This window comes from Talpa europaea (genome assembly GCF_964194135.1).
Source record: "Talpa europaea genome assembly, chromosome: 5".
In the NCBI taxonomy this organism is placed as follows: domain Eukaryota; kingdom Metazoa; phylum Chordata; class Mammalia; order Eulipotyphla; family Talpidae; genus Talpa; species Talpa europaea.
Window position 1 is genome coordinate 3,743,006 of NC_140071.1, and position 15,817 is coordinate 3,758,822.

At 57.8% G+C, this 15,817-nt stretch overlaps 1 protein-coding gene across 1 annotated transcript in view; it reads right to left on the reverse strand.

Moving 5' to 3' along the window:
* DAP (death associated protein) overlaps positions 1-11,798 on the reverse strand; it is a 31,346-nt gene extending 19,548 nt beyond the window's left edge. The window contains exons 1-2 of the mRNA XM_084233973.1: positions 11,672-11,798; positions 1,458-1,554 (exon numbers count right to left, since the gene is read on the reverse strand). Coding sequence (XP_084090099.1) covers positions 1,458-1,554; positions 11,672-11,726 — 152 coding nt within the window. The 5' untranslated portion in view covers positions 11,727-11,798. The remainder of the gene's footprint in view (positions 1-1,457; positions 1,555-11,671) is intronic.
* Positions 11,799-15,817: the final 4,019 nt, after the last annotated feature.

The window sequence follows — 15,817 nt, forward strand, 5'->3', positions numbered from 1 at the left end:
CGGTGGGAAGCACACCTGGGCAGACAGGTGCAGTTCCAGAGCATGGGATGCAGCTCCTGGGAGCTACGCTTTGGAAACCTGGCTGCTCTGGTCCCCTGGGATCTGGGTTTAAGTTCCTGCTCTGCTGACATGCACCCGAAGGGGCAGGTCTGCACCCCTGGGGCTTCAGTTTCTTCACTCGTTAAGCTGGGGAGGTTATCACTGACCACCGAGACTATCAGAATGAAATGAAATGAGTGCCTGGTCCATGGAAATATATCTGGGTTGCCGCCCACACGCCGTCCCCTCCCCTGGCTGTGGCAGACAGGAGCAGAGGCTGGCACCACCCTCTTCCACGTGGACAAACTCAGAACACGCAGGCAGGTGTGGTCGTGTGTGTGACCAGGTGGAAGGAAGTGGATCTGGACCCAGGTGCTTGGACAACCTTGAAACCAGAACCTCCATGGAAAACAAATTCACAGCGGCGGGGGAGGGGAAGCGGCCAGGCCAGCTGCCGGGCCCAGGGCCGGCTGGGCAGTTGCAAGGATGCCAGGGCGCAGCAGGAGCGAGGCCTCGCTCTCTAGATCAGGCTGGGCAGTTGCAAGGATGCCAGGGCGCAGCAGGAGCGAGGCCTCGCTCTCTAGATCAGGCTTCGGGGTCAGGAGAGCCCAAATGCTGATGAACTTTCTTCATAGTGTCAAAACCAGGCTTGGGGGATGGGGCGTGGGTCTTAAAGGGAAAAACCAATAAACAAATGAATGCAGTAAAAGCCCCATTCGATGAGCATGCCAGCCCAGGGCAAAAGCAAGTTTGCTTTCCCTTATCACTTGTAAATTTCCTTTTGTCTGATGGATGGATGGTTGGTCTGGAATCTAACAAGCAGGGAACTGCCCCTCCCTCCCACTGCGCTACTCCCCTTTTGCTCATCCTCCATCTGGACGACCTTGTAACTCCAAGTATAATCTACCCATGTAACCTACGTTAAACTAACCGAGTATAAAAGGAAACTTTTGTGCATGTTCAGGGCCCAGATCTTCCAGGACAGAATTCTCCTCTCTGGGGCCCACTCGTGTGATGACAATAAAACCGGTGCCCACTTGACCTTGGAGAGCTGCTTGGTCCTTTCCAGCCTGGCAAAATCGTTTCCCACGGCAGATCCAGGCCACCACTGCCGTCCGATCGCACCCTCCGCGCACATTCCTGACTCTTATTCTCTGCCCCGCTGCCAAGAAGGCCAGGCCCTGGGGGTCAAGCGTGCCAGGGATTCTGCTCTGCGGTGGAAGTTAAGGTCACTGTCCAGGGGCCAGCTCAGGCTGCGGCTCCAGGCACCGTGCCCCCCATCCTGCCAACAGGACCCCCACCTCACTGATTCATTCCAGAAGCGAACACACCGCAGGGCCCTCCCACCCCGACAGAGACCCCGAAGCAGAGGGCCCGGGCGAGGGTGTAACTGGGCTGGGTGGCGAGGGGACTCCCACCTGGGGCTCTCCCACTCCTGCTCATCCTTGTCCTTCTCGTCCTTGGCGTCCCCGGAGTGAGGGTGCTTCTGCACGATTCGCATCCCACCGGCTTTCACTGCAAAGAAACAGAGGGGTGTGACCACGTGGACACGGAAGCTTGGGGAGCACGGGGGGCTGCGGGACACCCCGGATCACGAGTTGGTCCTGCTAGCCTGGCAGGGACACGGCTGACCGGGGAAGGCGCCGTGTGCGAGGGGGTGGCACCAAGCTGCGCTGACACTCCCTCTCCAGATCACCCAGAAACTTCCCAAGGCTGTTGGCTTGTTGTCTTCTTGGTTCCCACTCAAGTATTTCTCCTAAGAGTAGCTGTGTCACGGGCACAGCCCCGCGGGGACGAGGCTGCGTGGGTGAGGCACCTTCAAGCCCAGGCCCCCTGGACCTTTGCCCTGAGATCGGAAGACGCAGTCCCAGGCGGCCAGGACACAGCCCGCTCCAGGTGCCCGACGCCCGAGAAAGCCCTTTCCGGACGGTGTCCCGTTAAACGGCCTCGTCACATCAGCCTCACACGAGCACCGCCACGGCCCGTCCCCCCACAGCGCCTCGCCTCCTTCCACGGCCACGCCACCTGTCTCCCCCAGCTCCCGCACCCGCACCCGCCGTCTCTGGGCACATGACAGCCACAGTCACAGATGACTGTCCTCGTCTTGTAGAAAAGCGGAAGCTCAGAGCTAAATGCCGGGCCAGGCCGGGCCACCCCAGGTCTTCGGGCCCTGGCCCCGGTGCTTGTTCCCGGGCGCCTGTCGGGCCCGCAGCTCCTCCCTGACTGCCCCTGCTGGGGACAGCTGCCCTGCGCCCCCCCCCGCTCACCCCTTTCTTAAGCCCACGTTCAGGTCCAGCAGGATTCCGTCCGTCTTTGGAATCCATGCTGCCCTCCTGCGCGCTCGGGAAGGAGCGCCTCCGCCAGCCGCTCGTGGGCCCGCTTGGAAAAGGCCGGCGCAGCTGCTGCTGAGGGCGGACAGCTGGAACACGCGAGGTTCGCCGTTTAGCCTCTCGTAACACACACGCGTCACGCTGGCTTAGGCTGACGTGAAATGCCCTTTACACGGTTTGCACGGAAACAGCCCATCCCCATCGAGGCAGCAGCTGTTGGATGTGACCTAACTTCCTCCACGGCTTTTTCTTTGAAAATTCGAAGCTCCCTGTGTGCCTCTGTGTTAAGATCGCTCTTCTTCCTTCCTACTCCTCGTCACCTTGTTTTGAATAAGCTACCCTTTGGGGGAAAACTGGTGGCTTCTGGTGACTTCGTCCACTTGGCATGCTTTCAAGGCTTAGCCACCTAGGAGCATGGGCCAGGGCTTGCTTCCTTTATGGCTGAGACCCTGCGCAGACAAGCCCGCTTCCACCGTCCACTCACCCGCTGACCGGGTCCACGTTCAGCCTGTGTGGACCACGCAGTCGCCAGGACTGGGTGCAGGCCTGAGGGCAGACGTGCTCTGCTCCTTAGAGTCATACCAGGACAGGAGCTGCCGAGTCACCTACAATAGTAGCTCTAGGCTTACCCTTCGAGCAAATGCTACACACGGCACCGTTTTACATTCTCACCCGCAAGGATTCCCACGGAGCTGTGCGCGCCCACACTGACCCGCTCTGCAGCTACTGTCCTGCCAGGGTGTGAACTGGCATCTTGCTGTAGTCTGACCTGCATTTCCTATGGCTAACGTGCTAATCATTTTACCAAACAAAAAATTTAAAAATTGGGATTTTAGGATCTACTAAGTGTGGGAAATGAACGAGATTAAATGGGTCTCCTTGGGACAGACCGTCCTGCTGTTCATGAGCATTGTGAAGCTTCCTGAGGGTGGTGAGCTTGCTGTCTGTCCCGACTCTACTTGACCACAGAATTTTGTTGGGGGGGCAGTTATGATGGTCATCGTCTGTTAGACACTAGTGTTCCGTGGAAGAGTTTAGAAATGCCGCCCCAAAGCCAGCCACGAAAGGCGGCCACCAGCAGGTGCTCCAGGGTCAGCAGCTCCGCCACATCCACAGGGTGGTGGCTTCAGACTAGCTATTCCCCCAGGCCTGGCGGCCTCTTCTGTGGGAAGGAACAGGGCCATGTGCTAAGATGCAGAAGCTGAAATTTCAGCCTGTTGAAATCTAACCCCCAAAAGATGGCATCAGGAGCTGTGGTGTTGGGGGTGACTAGGACACGAGGCTGGGGCCCTGGGATGAGATCCGTGCCCTTATAAGAGGCCCCAGAGAGCTCCCTCACCCTCCCACCACGTGCAGACACAGAGGAGACGGGGTCGATGAGCCAGGAGGCTGGACCTCACCAGACATGGCCTCTGCGGGTGCCCTGAACTTGCACTCCAGCCCCCCAGGCTGTATCTAGAGCAGCATCCAAGCAGACCAGGCAGGGGCGCTTGGGGCTGGGGGTCAAGGCACAGCCCAGCACTTGCCATGGTGCCCACAGTGGCTAGGGTGGGGTGTGGGGCTCCCGAGCCTTGGCCTCAGAGCATCCTGCCACGGCCTGACTTGGACCCCATAGCACAGTGTCCATTGACATTTCAAATAAGGCTGGATCCTGCGGGAACAAGTTTATGATGCTGGAGAGCAAGGAGGAGAATGCAAAGCCCCTCAGGCTCACACTCTTGGACTTTTTCAGTGTCCCATCTCCTGGGACACGCCAGAAGAAGGGGGCAGCAGCCCTCAGGAAGGTGCAAAGCAGGGGGCAGCGGCGGGAGGGTGTGGCGCGCTGCAGGTCTGGGCCTGACTCCTGCCACTGCAGCCTCTTCTCCAGAGGGAGGGGCCGTGGGGAAGGAGGAAACTCAGCCTGCGCAGGAACCTCTCAAAATCTGCTTCCCCCAAAGTAATTCGCAACCTATTACAGCAGCTGGAAATCCACTTCCCTCGGCGCGAGTAATAACTGTGGGACACCCTCTCGTGTTGGCGCCCGGGGTGGGGGGGTGGGGGGCTTTCTCCACCTGGGGGTTGAAAAAAATTCTGCTTTTTGAAATCCCATCTGCTGCTTTCTCTTGCAATCATTCTGATTTTCATTTTTAGAGCTTTTTCTTTTCCCCTCAGATTCATCTGGTCTTGGACAGGGTCTGATTCATCTCTTGTGTTTTTAATCTCTTACATGTTCCATTTTAGGCAAGCTCGCCTCGCAGTTGTTGATCCAATTATTGCCCGAGCTGAGCTTTGCTCTGCTGACCCTGGCTGCTATTTGGGGTGCCGGTGGGGTGGGAACTTGTCTACATCAGGGCTGGATCTGTGGGGACCCTCAGGGGCCGGCACCTTTCTGGAGAGCTGCTGTCCACACTCCCTTCGTCATCAGATTCCTCAGAACAGGAGCGGCCAGTGTCACTTTGAGCTCCCAGCCTGCAAAAGCTCAAGGCCCTTTCCCTGCCCGCGGCTCAGGCTGCACCCTGGGCTTCCTTGCTGCCCCTTGGTGCCACCGGCACCTTCCTGCTTCCACCCTCTCTCCTGGCGGGGGGCACCCAGCTTCAGGTTGGGGCTTGGGGTTGAATGGGGTGACTAGGTGGGCCCTGACAGGAAGAGGCCGACTAGAGGGCTCCTGACTCAGAGGCCTCAATCCGGCTGTTCTCGATTTCACTTTCTTCTTTGGGTGTGGTTTCTAGGGGTTTCCTTCACTTTGGCTTAGATTTAAAAAGAAAGCATAAAAAACCCAAAATGTCTGCAGGCAGTTTATCAAGATTTCCCAGGTTAGAGTTTGCCAAACCTTAAGAAATGGAGACTGAAAATAAAATTCTGCAGTATGTTTTCCCCATTCTCTGGAAACATAAAATTGGAGTCATGAATGTTTTGGGCTAAAGGAGGAAGCTGGAATTGTTCCATTCAATGTTTTACTACAATTCATTTTCCTCCTCCATCGAGCCCCCCACCCCGCTGGAACAGATTCTGATGCTGAAGTCCAACCCCGTCACCTCAGCCTGCGACTCCGGGCCGAGATGCGCCCCTAGAGGGTAAGCTAAACCGACTCTGCAGGGATGGGGCCTCCTCCAGCACGACCGGCGTCTGGAAAAGGAGCCACCGGGGAGGGTGACCAGGGGAGACCCTGCAGGGTGACAGGGAGGGGCAGGCCTGGGCACAGCAGAGGCCACAGAGAGGCCAGAGCGGCCGGCGCCACCTGGACAGGGGCCTCCAGAACTGGAGACGTTCCCCTTCTGTTGTTCAAGCCCTGGTTGTTACAGCAACTTGAGCAAACTAACGCAGGCACCCACTTTAAAACGCTCCCCCCTTTCCGACATGGCAGACACGAAACTGTGACACGGTGACTCACAGACGGAGCCTGTCCACCGGCAGAAGGCGAAAGGGCCGTGCCACAGCCACAGAAATGACGTGACCGCGAAGGCGAGGCCGGAGGGTCACGTCTGCGGCTGGGGCGGCCTGTTCACCTCCACAGGGGCCCCACGAGCCTCGTCGTCTGCCCGAGAATTCGCTCAATGAGAGACACAATTAACTTTGTCGGTCCCTCATCCGGGGTGAGGGCAGCGACGGCCGGGGCAGTGACCGCAACTCTGGCCGGGGCAGCTGCGTGTGAAGTCGCGATAAAAGCGACGCCGGCGCGGATTTGTCCTGACCCTTTTCCTGCTGCCACTGAGCCCTCCGCGAAAGGGTTCTATTGGCAGAATGATTTGCAAACGTAGTATTTTTATGAAATGTTAGAAATAAAGGCCTGGGGTTATTGTGGAAGTGACTGTTGTTTAAATGAGAGCATCATGTGAGTGACAAGCTTCCCCTTCACCCTAGTGTGCGCAGAGGTTAAAGAGCACAGGCCCGGAGCTCGGGGTTCAAAGCCCAGCTGCACAAACACGTACACACACACGTGTGTAGTTGTATCTCTGGGCTATGTGTGTCTGGCTGTGTCTGTGTGTGTCCGTGTCTCCTGTTACGCATGTACATTGCTCTGTGTGTGTGTGTGTGTGTGCGCACGTGTCTGGCTGTGTCTATGTGTGTGACTGTGTCTACATGCACGTGACTGTGTGTGACACTGTGCAGGACTGTGTGTGCATGTCTGGACAAACTGTAGATGCTCTCTGTGCCTCAGGCCCTGCATCCTGCAGAAATGGTGCCCACCTCCCTGGCCGAGGACTGCGTGACGCAGCACCGTGAGGCCCTCCCCGCGTGTGCTCACCCGCCAGCTACTCTCACGCAGCGGGTTTTCAAAGCCAGCGTCGCATCCTCAGACCCCCAGGGTGTCCTTGTGCTTCACACCTCGCCGCATGTGCACGGGTGTTAGGCTCACGCCTGGGTGGCCAAGGAGCAAGCCCCCTTGAGGAGCTGCCGCCGCGGTGCCCGCTGATGTGCTCGGCTCACCCCCACCACATCTAAGTTAGGGAGCTTCTCGAGAATCACAGACCCTCCAGCTTTGCTGCCCCTTCCAACCCCTGGCTACGCGTCCCCCCCTTTATGGAGCCCCCACACGCCAGCGCCCTTCACCACATCGGCAGCCTGTCCTTGCATGCGCCTCCCAGGAGACCGAGCCCCCTCGCCGGGCAGGGACACAAGTGCCAGCCAAGGGCGGGCTGGGGCTGCGAGCCCGATGCCGGGGGAGAACCGCGAGGACGAGGTGCTCTTCCCAGGGCAGCAGAGTCACAGCAGGCGGGAGACTCGACCAGCTTCAGCGATGCAGGAAGGACTGAGGAACATGAGCAGCCTCTGGAGGCAGGAAAAGCCAAATCACGCTGCTCCCAAGAATCCCCCCAGAGGGAGCCGACCCCGCAAGTTCCTGACTTTGTCCTGTGAAGCCCTTGGGACTTCCCACCTGCTGCGGCCTAGGGAAACGAAACGGTGTTGCCTCAAGCTACTAAGTTGGTCCGACTTTGCTACAGTGGCCACCGGAAGCTGAGGCAGGGACAGGCCACTGCGCTGTCCCGACACTCCCCGGAGCCCATGCGAAGGCCGGTGCTGAGGCTGCAGGGGGCTCCTGGCAGAGAAATGAACCCCCATGGGTGGAGATGGGGCGCCTGTTACAATAGTAACCCTGTGCTCCCAGTGCAACTGTAACTCATCCCCGTTAGCTCTGCCCACAACAGAATCACGGTACCTACACCCCAGCTACACCCCAGCGAATATTCCCTGCACAACTGCGATTACCGAGGTTGGGCAGGGGTGAGTGCACAGGGCACAGCTGAAATGAAAAGGGCAGGAAGAGGCCCCAAGTCTGAGACCAAAGCGAAACGCAAACCACCACCCAGACCCGCTCCGGCCCATCCTGACCTGGGCGTCTGCAACGCTGCAGTGGCTGAAAGGGCGCCCACAAGAGCCGAGCAGGCGCCCTCCTGGGCTCCGCGGGCAGCGATGGGGCTGAGGACATGGGGCTGAGCTGACCCATGTCAGCAGGTCAGTGCAATGAAAGACAAACCAGAGCAACCGAGGCCCGGGTCCTCTGAAACCTTCCTGTGAAAGAGAATTCGGGGAGTGCTCTCACCGCCACCTTCAAAACGCGTCCTTAACGCACCGTCTGACTGATGAACCTAACAGAACATTGAATTTACTTTGAAGTTACCGAAAAAGAACAAAGTAGCTTATTCCCCACTTCACTGTAAGTAAATACAATCATGCTCGTATTTCCACATGGCTCTGGTCTAGAGGGGAGACACTTTTCTTTTTTTAAAAGAATTTTTTTTAAGATTTATTTATTATTTATACAAGATCCCGGGTACAGACCAGATGCGCAGGAGGGTGAGGGGATTCACCTGAGCCAGAGCGGGGAACAGAACAGGCAGACTGACGAAATACACTGCCGAGGGGAGCAGCGGGCGGCAGGAGAGGTCTGCCGCGCCATGTGGGACCCTCGCCGGCCGGCCGGGATCAAACTGGTGCTGCAGAGGCTGCGGGCAGCTTCACAGCCCAGCGCTCAACCACCTGCGCCACCAGGGGAGGCCCAGGGGGCACTTTTCAAAGAAAACCATGTGTAAAACCAGGAGCGCTCAAAGCTGTCATCTCTGAGATTTATGACAACGTGACTGACATGGTTTTGGCTCCGGGGGGAGGGGAATGTGCCCAGCAAAGTGTGCGGAACAGAGATTTTATCCACAGCACGGCCACGAACTCACAGACGGCAGAGATTAGCCACTGGGGCTGGTAATTACGTCCTCTTGCTGTGTCTGATGAAGACAGAGCCTCGCTCACTCTAACGCTGCTCATCTGTACCAGCGATTGCTTCCACGACACGCAGCCTCACCCTGTTTCTGCGCAGAGGCCCACAAAGACAGATGTAGGGGAGCAAAAATGTGCCCCGCAAAAGATGTCTTTTTGGTAAAAAGGTGTTATTTCATGGGAGGGGCTCTGAAGACTGGGTGGAGGATGGGTTTGAAAAGCTATTTTTACAAGTAAACTTCTCTGGAAGGGCCTGTACCAGGAAGACCCAATCTGATTTCAAGACCCACATGGCACAGCCGACCTCTCCTGCCTCACCCGCGGAAACCCTCAGCAGTGGATTTCAGTAGACCCACCTGTTCTGCCCCCTACTCTGTCTCTGGTGAATCCTCTCACCCCCCACACCTCTGGCCTGTACCCTGGTTCTTGTATGCATAAATAATTCTTTTTAAAAAAATCAAAGCAGAAGGCAGGATTGAGGCGGCGTCTTTGTCTCTGGTGTCCCCTGGTGACCTCCCCAGCTGACCGTCCCAGCGAACCTCCCCCTGCCTCCCCCTCACCTTCCAAAGCTCTGCCTTAGCTAAGCCGTGAACACGGCTCTGAGGCCAGATGTATGAGTCATTCGTGCTGGTAACCTCCCATGTAGACAGGAAATACACACGTTATTATTAAATTCTTTTGGCTTTTTTTCTTATCAATCAGTCTGAAGCTTGTTTATCTGCCAGCCTAGAGAACCCAGAGAGGTGATGGGGTGACTTCTCTGGTGCCCTGACACACTCAACCAAGGTCACTATTTCCAGCATCAGGACGGCTGGGCCCTCGCCCACACGCCTGGCGCAGCTGCACACAGTCAGGGAAGGGAAGCGCAGGCCCCGCAGGGATGGGGGAGTGAGCGGCAACACGAGCGTTCAGGGAGACGCACTTGATTATTATTTTGTGCCAGGCGCAGTGGCAGCCCTGGGAATAAAGACATCACCAAACCCCAGTCCCCGAAGCAGGCAGGCGGGGTAACAGGAAACAGGGGATTTGGGGAACGCACAGAGGTACCTGGTTCCACTGCAATAAGGAGAAAACGCAAAGGACATGACGTCGGTCATGTGGAGAGTTTTATTGTTTCCGATTGAGGAGTTAAGCACAAGTCTTAGTTATCCAATTTAAGCACTTAATGAACGTGTTCCCACAGTTTTTAAGGCTGTTATTTTGATTTATGAACTGTGCTCTTGGCTATCCTTGATGATTATCATTTATTTTAGTGGGTTGCTTTTTTCCCTTTTAAACATCTACTTTACAGAACTGCCTGCTCTCCGGCAATGCCAGACTAAACAGGAACGCCCTGAGCTTTCTGCCAAAAAAAAGGCTTTCATAGGAGGGCCCCTGTACAATGGGGAGCCGGGGGTGGAATGCATCTGAGGGGTGCTGCTGGGAGGCAGAATACTGCAACCCACAACAGGCCCCTTTCAACCTCTGCACAGTGATGCCACATCCTTCTCCAACTCTGGCAAAGTGTGACTGACTTTGGAGAAAGCCGGACAGTGACACGGGGCTAAGCAGCTCCGGCTAGACTGGGGCCCGCTACCCTACAGGCCTGCCCTGAGTTTACCTGTGGGGTCACCTGCCTTTGGGTGCCGATCCTGACGGCTGGTTAGTAACGGCAGCAAAAGTAGTGAGCCCAGGCCTGTGACTGCCCCCAAACCTGTTCACAGAGTCTGTCAAGTGTCAAAACTGAGAACCCCAAGGCACTGGTATACTGTGCTGTGGAGCACAAATAAGCCGGCGCCTCTCTCTTCATGCACAATGTGCTATTTCATGTGAAATCCACAAAGCCTGGCTGTTTACAGTTCAAAGAACACCAGAGCCCTTCACGTGACTCCTCCCAGGGAGTTAATCTGAGCAGCTTATACTTCTGATCTTAAACATCTCCATATGGCTGAGTCTCCAGGAGCAATTTAATTACTGCTGCTTTGATCTGGTTTCATTCCAATAGATACACTTGAATGTCACCCTCACCTGGGGCTGGGGAGCACTGACAGCCTCTACAGCCGGAACCCCAAGAGGAAACCAGGGTGTCTTCCTGCCCAGCTGCCCAGGTTGGGGTGCGGGGCCAGCTGGACGCCGCCCCACTGCAGGAGGCATTACCAGTCAGTTGTCTTTAAGGAAAATTCCTCTGATACTTTTTAAAAAACTAAGGCCACACGAAGGTCCCCCTCCTGTTGTCCTCACAGCGTAACTATTTCCTACAGTCCCAAGCGCATCAGTGAGTCATGGCTCTTGCAGCGCCAGCTCGGGTGTTGAGGACAGCCTCTCCAACCAGTGAGGAGTAAGACCTATTCTGGAAGCAACCCCGGGTGTGGGGGCAGAGGCTGGTGCGGCAGCCATGCAGGTTACTGGAATCTGGAACAGGAGGCCACGTAGGCCCCAGAAAGCGGCCCAAGGCTTCAGCCAGACTGAGCGGATGACCCCGGTGTGGACCCTGAGGCCCCTGACCACCCCTCTCTCCCGCAGAGGCCACGGTCTGGCGACCCAGCTGCCCTGGCCGGCCCCCCCCCCCCCCACGTCCTTCCATATGGAAGGCAGACGCCCCAAGGGGAGGACAAGTGGAGCTGCCCAGTGGGACGGTCCTGGGGACACAGGAGCTGGGCTCTGGGGGCGCCCCCTGCACATGGAGGTGCCGCGGTTCCTGCGTCCCAGGAGGGAGGCTCTTTCCTGGGCAACATCCCGGCTCTGAGTTCTGGGCTTGGAGAGCGCGCGACCCCTCCCCGCGCAGAAGCGGCGCTCGGGGGAGACGCCGCGGAACCGGGGCGCGGGGCTGAGCGTCCGGCGGGCGCCGAGGGAGCCGCGTCCGCGCGCGGGGCCCGCGCCAGGGGGTCGCCCCGCCACCCGCGCCGAGCGCGCCCCGGCCGCGCGCCCCGCTCCCCCGCAGCCTGCGGGGCGCCAAGTTGGCGCTCGCCGCCCCAACGTCTGGGGGACGGGCGCGCGGGCGGGCGGCCCGGCGGGACGGTCCGGGCAGGGTCCCGCGAGCGCCCCGCGCCCCCGCCCGCGCCCCCCGGCCCCCCGCGCCGCAGCCCGCCCCGGGGCGCCGCCAGGGAGACAGGGTGGAAGCGAGTCCGTACCGGCGGGCGGGTGTCCGGCTTTCGTCTCCAGCTTCCCCTCGGGAGGCGAAGACATGGCGCGGCCGGGCGGGCGCGGGGCAGGGACGGCGGCGGGCGCGGGCACCGGGCGGCGGGCGCGGCGGGCGCGGCGGGGGGCGGGCGGGCTCCTCGCGCCGCCGGAGGGGGTGTGGCCCCGCGCGCGGACTTGGCCCCGCCCGCCCCCCGCCCCCGCCCCCGCCCCCGCCCCCGCCGACGTGGCGCGGCTCCCCTCCGCCCCCCCGCCCCCCCCCGCCCCCCCCGCCCCCCGCGGCTGCGCGCTGCGCCCCGCGCCCCGGGCCGCGCGCCCCGGGCCGCGCGCCCCGGAGCTGAGCCTGCGCGGTCGGCGGTGCCACGTGGGGGCGCGCGGGGCGCGAGCGGTGGAAGCGGCTCCTCCGTGGGGCGCGCGCCGCCAGCCCGCCGGGTCGACGCGGGGGCTCGGCCGCCCGGGGGGCGCCGCGGCGGAGCGGGTGGTCGGGCAGCGCCCAGCGTCCTCCCGGCTGACCCTGCGGCGGCGCCCGGGTGCAGGCGGGGACGGGGGGGGGGACCCCGGGGGGCGTGCGCGCCGCGTGCCTGAAGGCGCGGCGGGGAGGGGACGGACAGCCCCTGGGGTGAGGACGGCCGCGGCGCGGGGCCCGGCGTGACTGTCCGCGCTTTGGCCTCGTCCCAAGTCCACGTGGCCCGGCGGTCACTCCCGCCTCCCTGGCCAGCCTGGCCGGTCAGCCCGCCAGGGGAGAGGCCGCGTCCATCAGGGGGGAAGTCCCGGCCCCCCAAAGCCGGGAGGGACGCAGGGGTCACACTCCGTGGGTGCCCCCCGCCCCCCCCGTGGGTCATTTACTCTCACGACTTTCCTCTCACGACGGGCAGCGGCGAGGACCGCGCGAGGTGGCGCCTGCAGAGTGTGCACAGCCTGAAGGCCGCCGCGGGATCTTCTCCGAGTTCACTTTCACTTGCGAGCACGTGTGTGTCTGCACGTGTGTGTCTGCATGTGTGCGTGTATTCATGTGTGCGGGTGCTGTGAATGCGCGTGCCCCCCTGTGTGTGCATTGCGGGGGCGCTTGTGCGCGTGTGTTGATGTGCGGGTGTGTTTATGCAGGATGTGCACACGTGTGGGGACACTCGCGCGTGTGTGGTGGGAATGTGCATGCATCCTTGTGTGTGCTTGTGTGTGTGAGTGTGTGCGCACGTGTGTGGCTGTGTGGGTCCTCGATTTCTGTCTCGTGCTGTTGCCGGGCAGAGGAGAGCTTATGTGCTCACTTCGGGGAATTTCTCTCCCACTGCTGGCATGGCTCAGCATGGGAAGGCAGTGCTCTGTGGCGCAGGGGGTTCAGCAGCACACCACGGAAGCAATTCGCAGCCTCTGCAGCACGAGTTCGATCCCCGGCCAGTCAGGGAGCTACCCACATGGCGCAGCAGACCTCTCCTGTCTCCCCGCTGCTCCCCTTGTAACAGGGGGGTCCCCAGGAAAGGGGGAGGTTCCAGGTTCCTTGCCCCACCCAAGGAAGGGTGGAGCTGAGCAGGAAGAGAAGAAGCTGAAGAAGGGACTGAGGAAGGAAGGAAGCAGGATGGAGCCAGGAGACCTGGAGGAGGCGCATGGAGCCTAGAGACACGTGAAGAAACTGCGCTTGTCTTTTGGTCGTGGACGGGGTGACACAGATGTGGGTGAGACCCATGGGGAGGTGACCATGGCAGCTTTTATCTTGATGTTGGTTTTGCTCTTTTCCTTCTGGGCTTGTTTGGTTGTTTGTGACCCTTTTCTGTGGGTCCCCACTGGAAGATGCTTTAGACTTGGGGCAGGCTTTGGGGCCTTGTTCTGGGCCGATCCCATATGGATGAAGTTTTACCCACGAGGGGACGGGTAACTTTGGGTGCTTCATTTAGAAACTAGACTCTTTGCCTTACCTGTATTGTTTCCTAGTTTTATTAAAGTTTTTCCCCATTAAAGTCTTATATGTTTTGTGTTGATGCGGCGGATGGCAGAACCCATTTAGAATAGGCAGGTTTGCAGGGTTTGGGCTGACCCTCTCCCTGTCCTATAACACCCTCAGCAGTGGATTTCAGTCGATCTGCCTGTTCTGTTCCCCACTCTGTCTCTGGTGGATCCTCTCATCCCCAGCATCTTTGGCCTGTACCCCAGCTCTTGTATACATAAATAAATCTTAAAAAAAAAAAAGGGAAGGCAGTGGTCATTCTTAGAGTTTGCTTTGTAACATTGCTTATTAGATGATGTAACAGCTTTTAAATAGTGTCAGTTTAAATACAATTTAATCAGAGCACAGATACACATGTAACACTCGGTGATACTATGCATGTCCCAAGGTCAAATGAAAAAATGGTAGAATTTCATTTCAGGGCCCCTGGAACCTGCTCCGTGGTGTCACCTTACTTCGCTGTTACTAAGTCAACTACTCATTTGTGTTGAAACCACGAAGGCCTGGACTCCCCACTACCTGCCAATGCCCTGCCTCCCCACTGGCCTGCATGGGGATCAACCCCATGAAACCAGGACGCCCCTTTGCAGTCAGGTGGGTGTGACTCAGGCAGCTGCACCCCTTCTCCTAGTGTGTGACCACAGAGCTTGCTGGAACCTTTGATTGGGTTTCTCTCTAAATTCCTTTTGTCCTACCAATTAAGCTGGAAATCTGATTACATCATGTCTTGCACACCCCGTAGGCCCCCACGTGGGAAGAGTCCTTTGAGATTTTCCACTGGGCTCCAGCAGGTCAGCCAGCCACAGGGTAATTGAGAAGCACTTTGAGGCAATTTTTCAAAAGTAATTCAACAGCTATTAAGGGACATGGAGGCCAGCTTTAGTCACATAGGAAGTTATCCTTTGGCTAAAGATATGTGGAGAAAAACACAAGCGGTCTGAATCTTGAAAAATTATTCCTTTTATCTTTATTTGGAAGTCAGAGAATAGACACCGCAGTAGAGATGGCAGGAATACAGCCGCGAATACTGATGTCCTGTGGAGTTGCCGCGGTGTCAGTTATTCATGTCAAATGTGTATTTGCAGAGAAATGGGGGTGTGTGGTAGGGAGATTTTATTTCTGGCTCTTCGCGGAGTCGTTCTGTGACCTTGCGCCGGCTGCCCGTACCCCCTGATTTCAGCTCCGCACCGAGGCAGCAAGAGCCCTCTTACATGGGAATTCGCATAGTTATTCAATATTATGTCTTGGCATTTATCTCCTTGTATGAAATTCCTTGCCAGGGTGTATGAATTGCTATCAGTATAAAAATAAACATGACAAAGGCATCAAGAATAAAGAGGCTCTCGGCAAGATGAAATCATCTCTAGGGAGTCTGAAATCTAACATTGAGGAACAACATATTTTTGTTAGCTTTTTAAAAGACGATCCTATTTTTTAAAAGGGAGCCACTGGTACTAGAACATTTTACCCTCGTCTTTAAAAAAAAAATAAAACAGTTGTGGGTCTGCTAGACTTCCGTGGCTGCTAGACTTAAGCGGCCTGCTCAGCCACCACTAGGGTTACCTGCAGTTCTGCGTTCCCATACGAAGGTCAGCACTGTCCAGTCACAGTCATGTGAGCCAAACCTTGCAAGGTGCCTTCCCCATCAGTCAAGAGCAGAAAGCTGGATCACTCTGGAAGGGTGTGCATCAAGAGGTATGACTGGGAACACCCGGGGGGCTGAGGACGGATGCATAAACTTACTCCCGACTCACACATCATGAGGTATGACCGGGAATGCCGGGGGGGCCGAGGACTGATGTATGACAAGGGACCCCAGAAGCTGATCAATGGAGTGCCTTGTCGATAAGATTAGGACCATGGCCTGGGGCCTGGGGTTTAGTTTCGATGACAACACTTGGCCATCAAGCTGATAACACGGGCAGCAGACTCGTGTCCCCCAAGCCCTAGATGACATTCCTGAGTTTCACCATCCTTTTCTCCTGTCTTCCTAATGCCCGTAGCTGATGCTCTATGATTATTCTAGCAATAAAAATGGCCAGGATCTTGCTCTCAGCAGTATCTTGCCTTGTGCAGCCTGCTCCACGACTCTCGTGTCTTTACCAGTGTGGTGTTGCACGATGCAACAACCAACTCAAAAGTCTCGTCAGGTGTGAGTGTGTCATATTTGGAGATCCCAAGTGAGTGGCAAGTAGTCAAA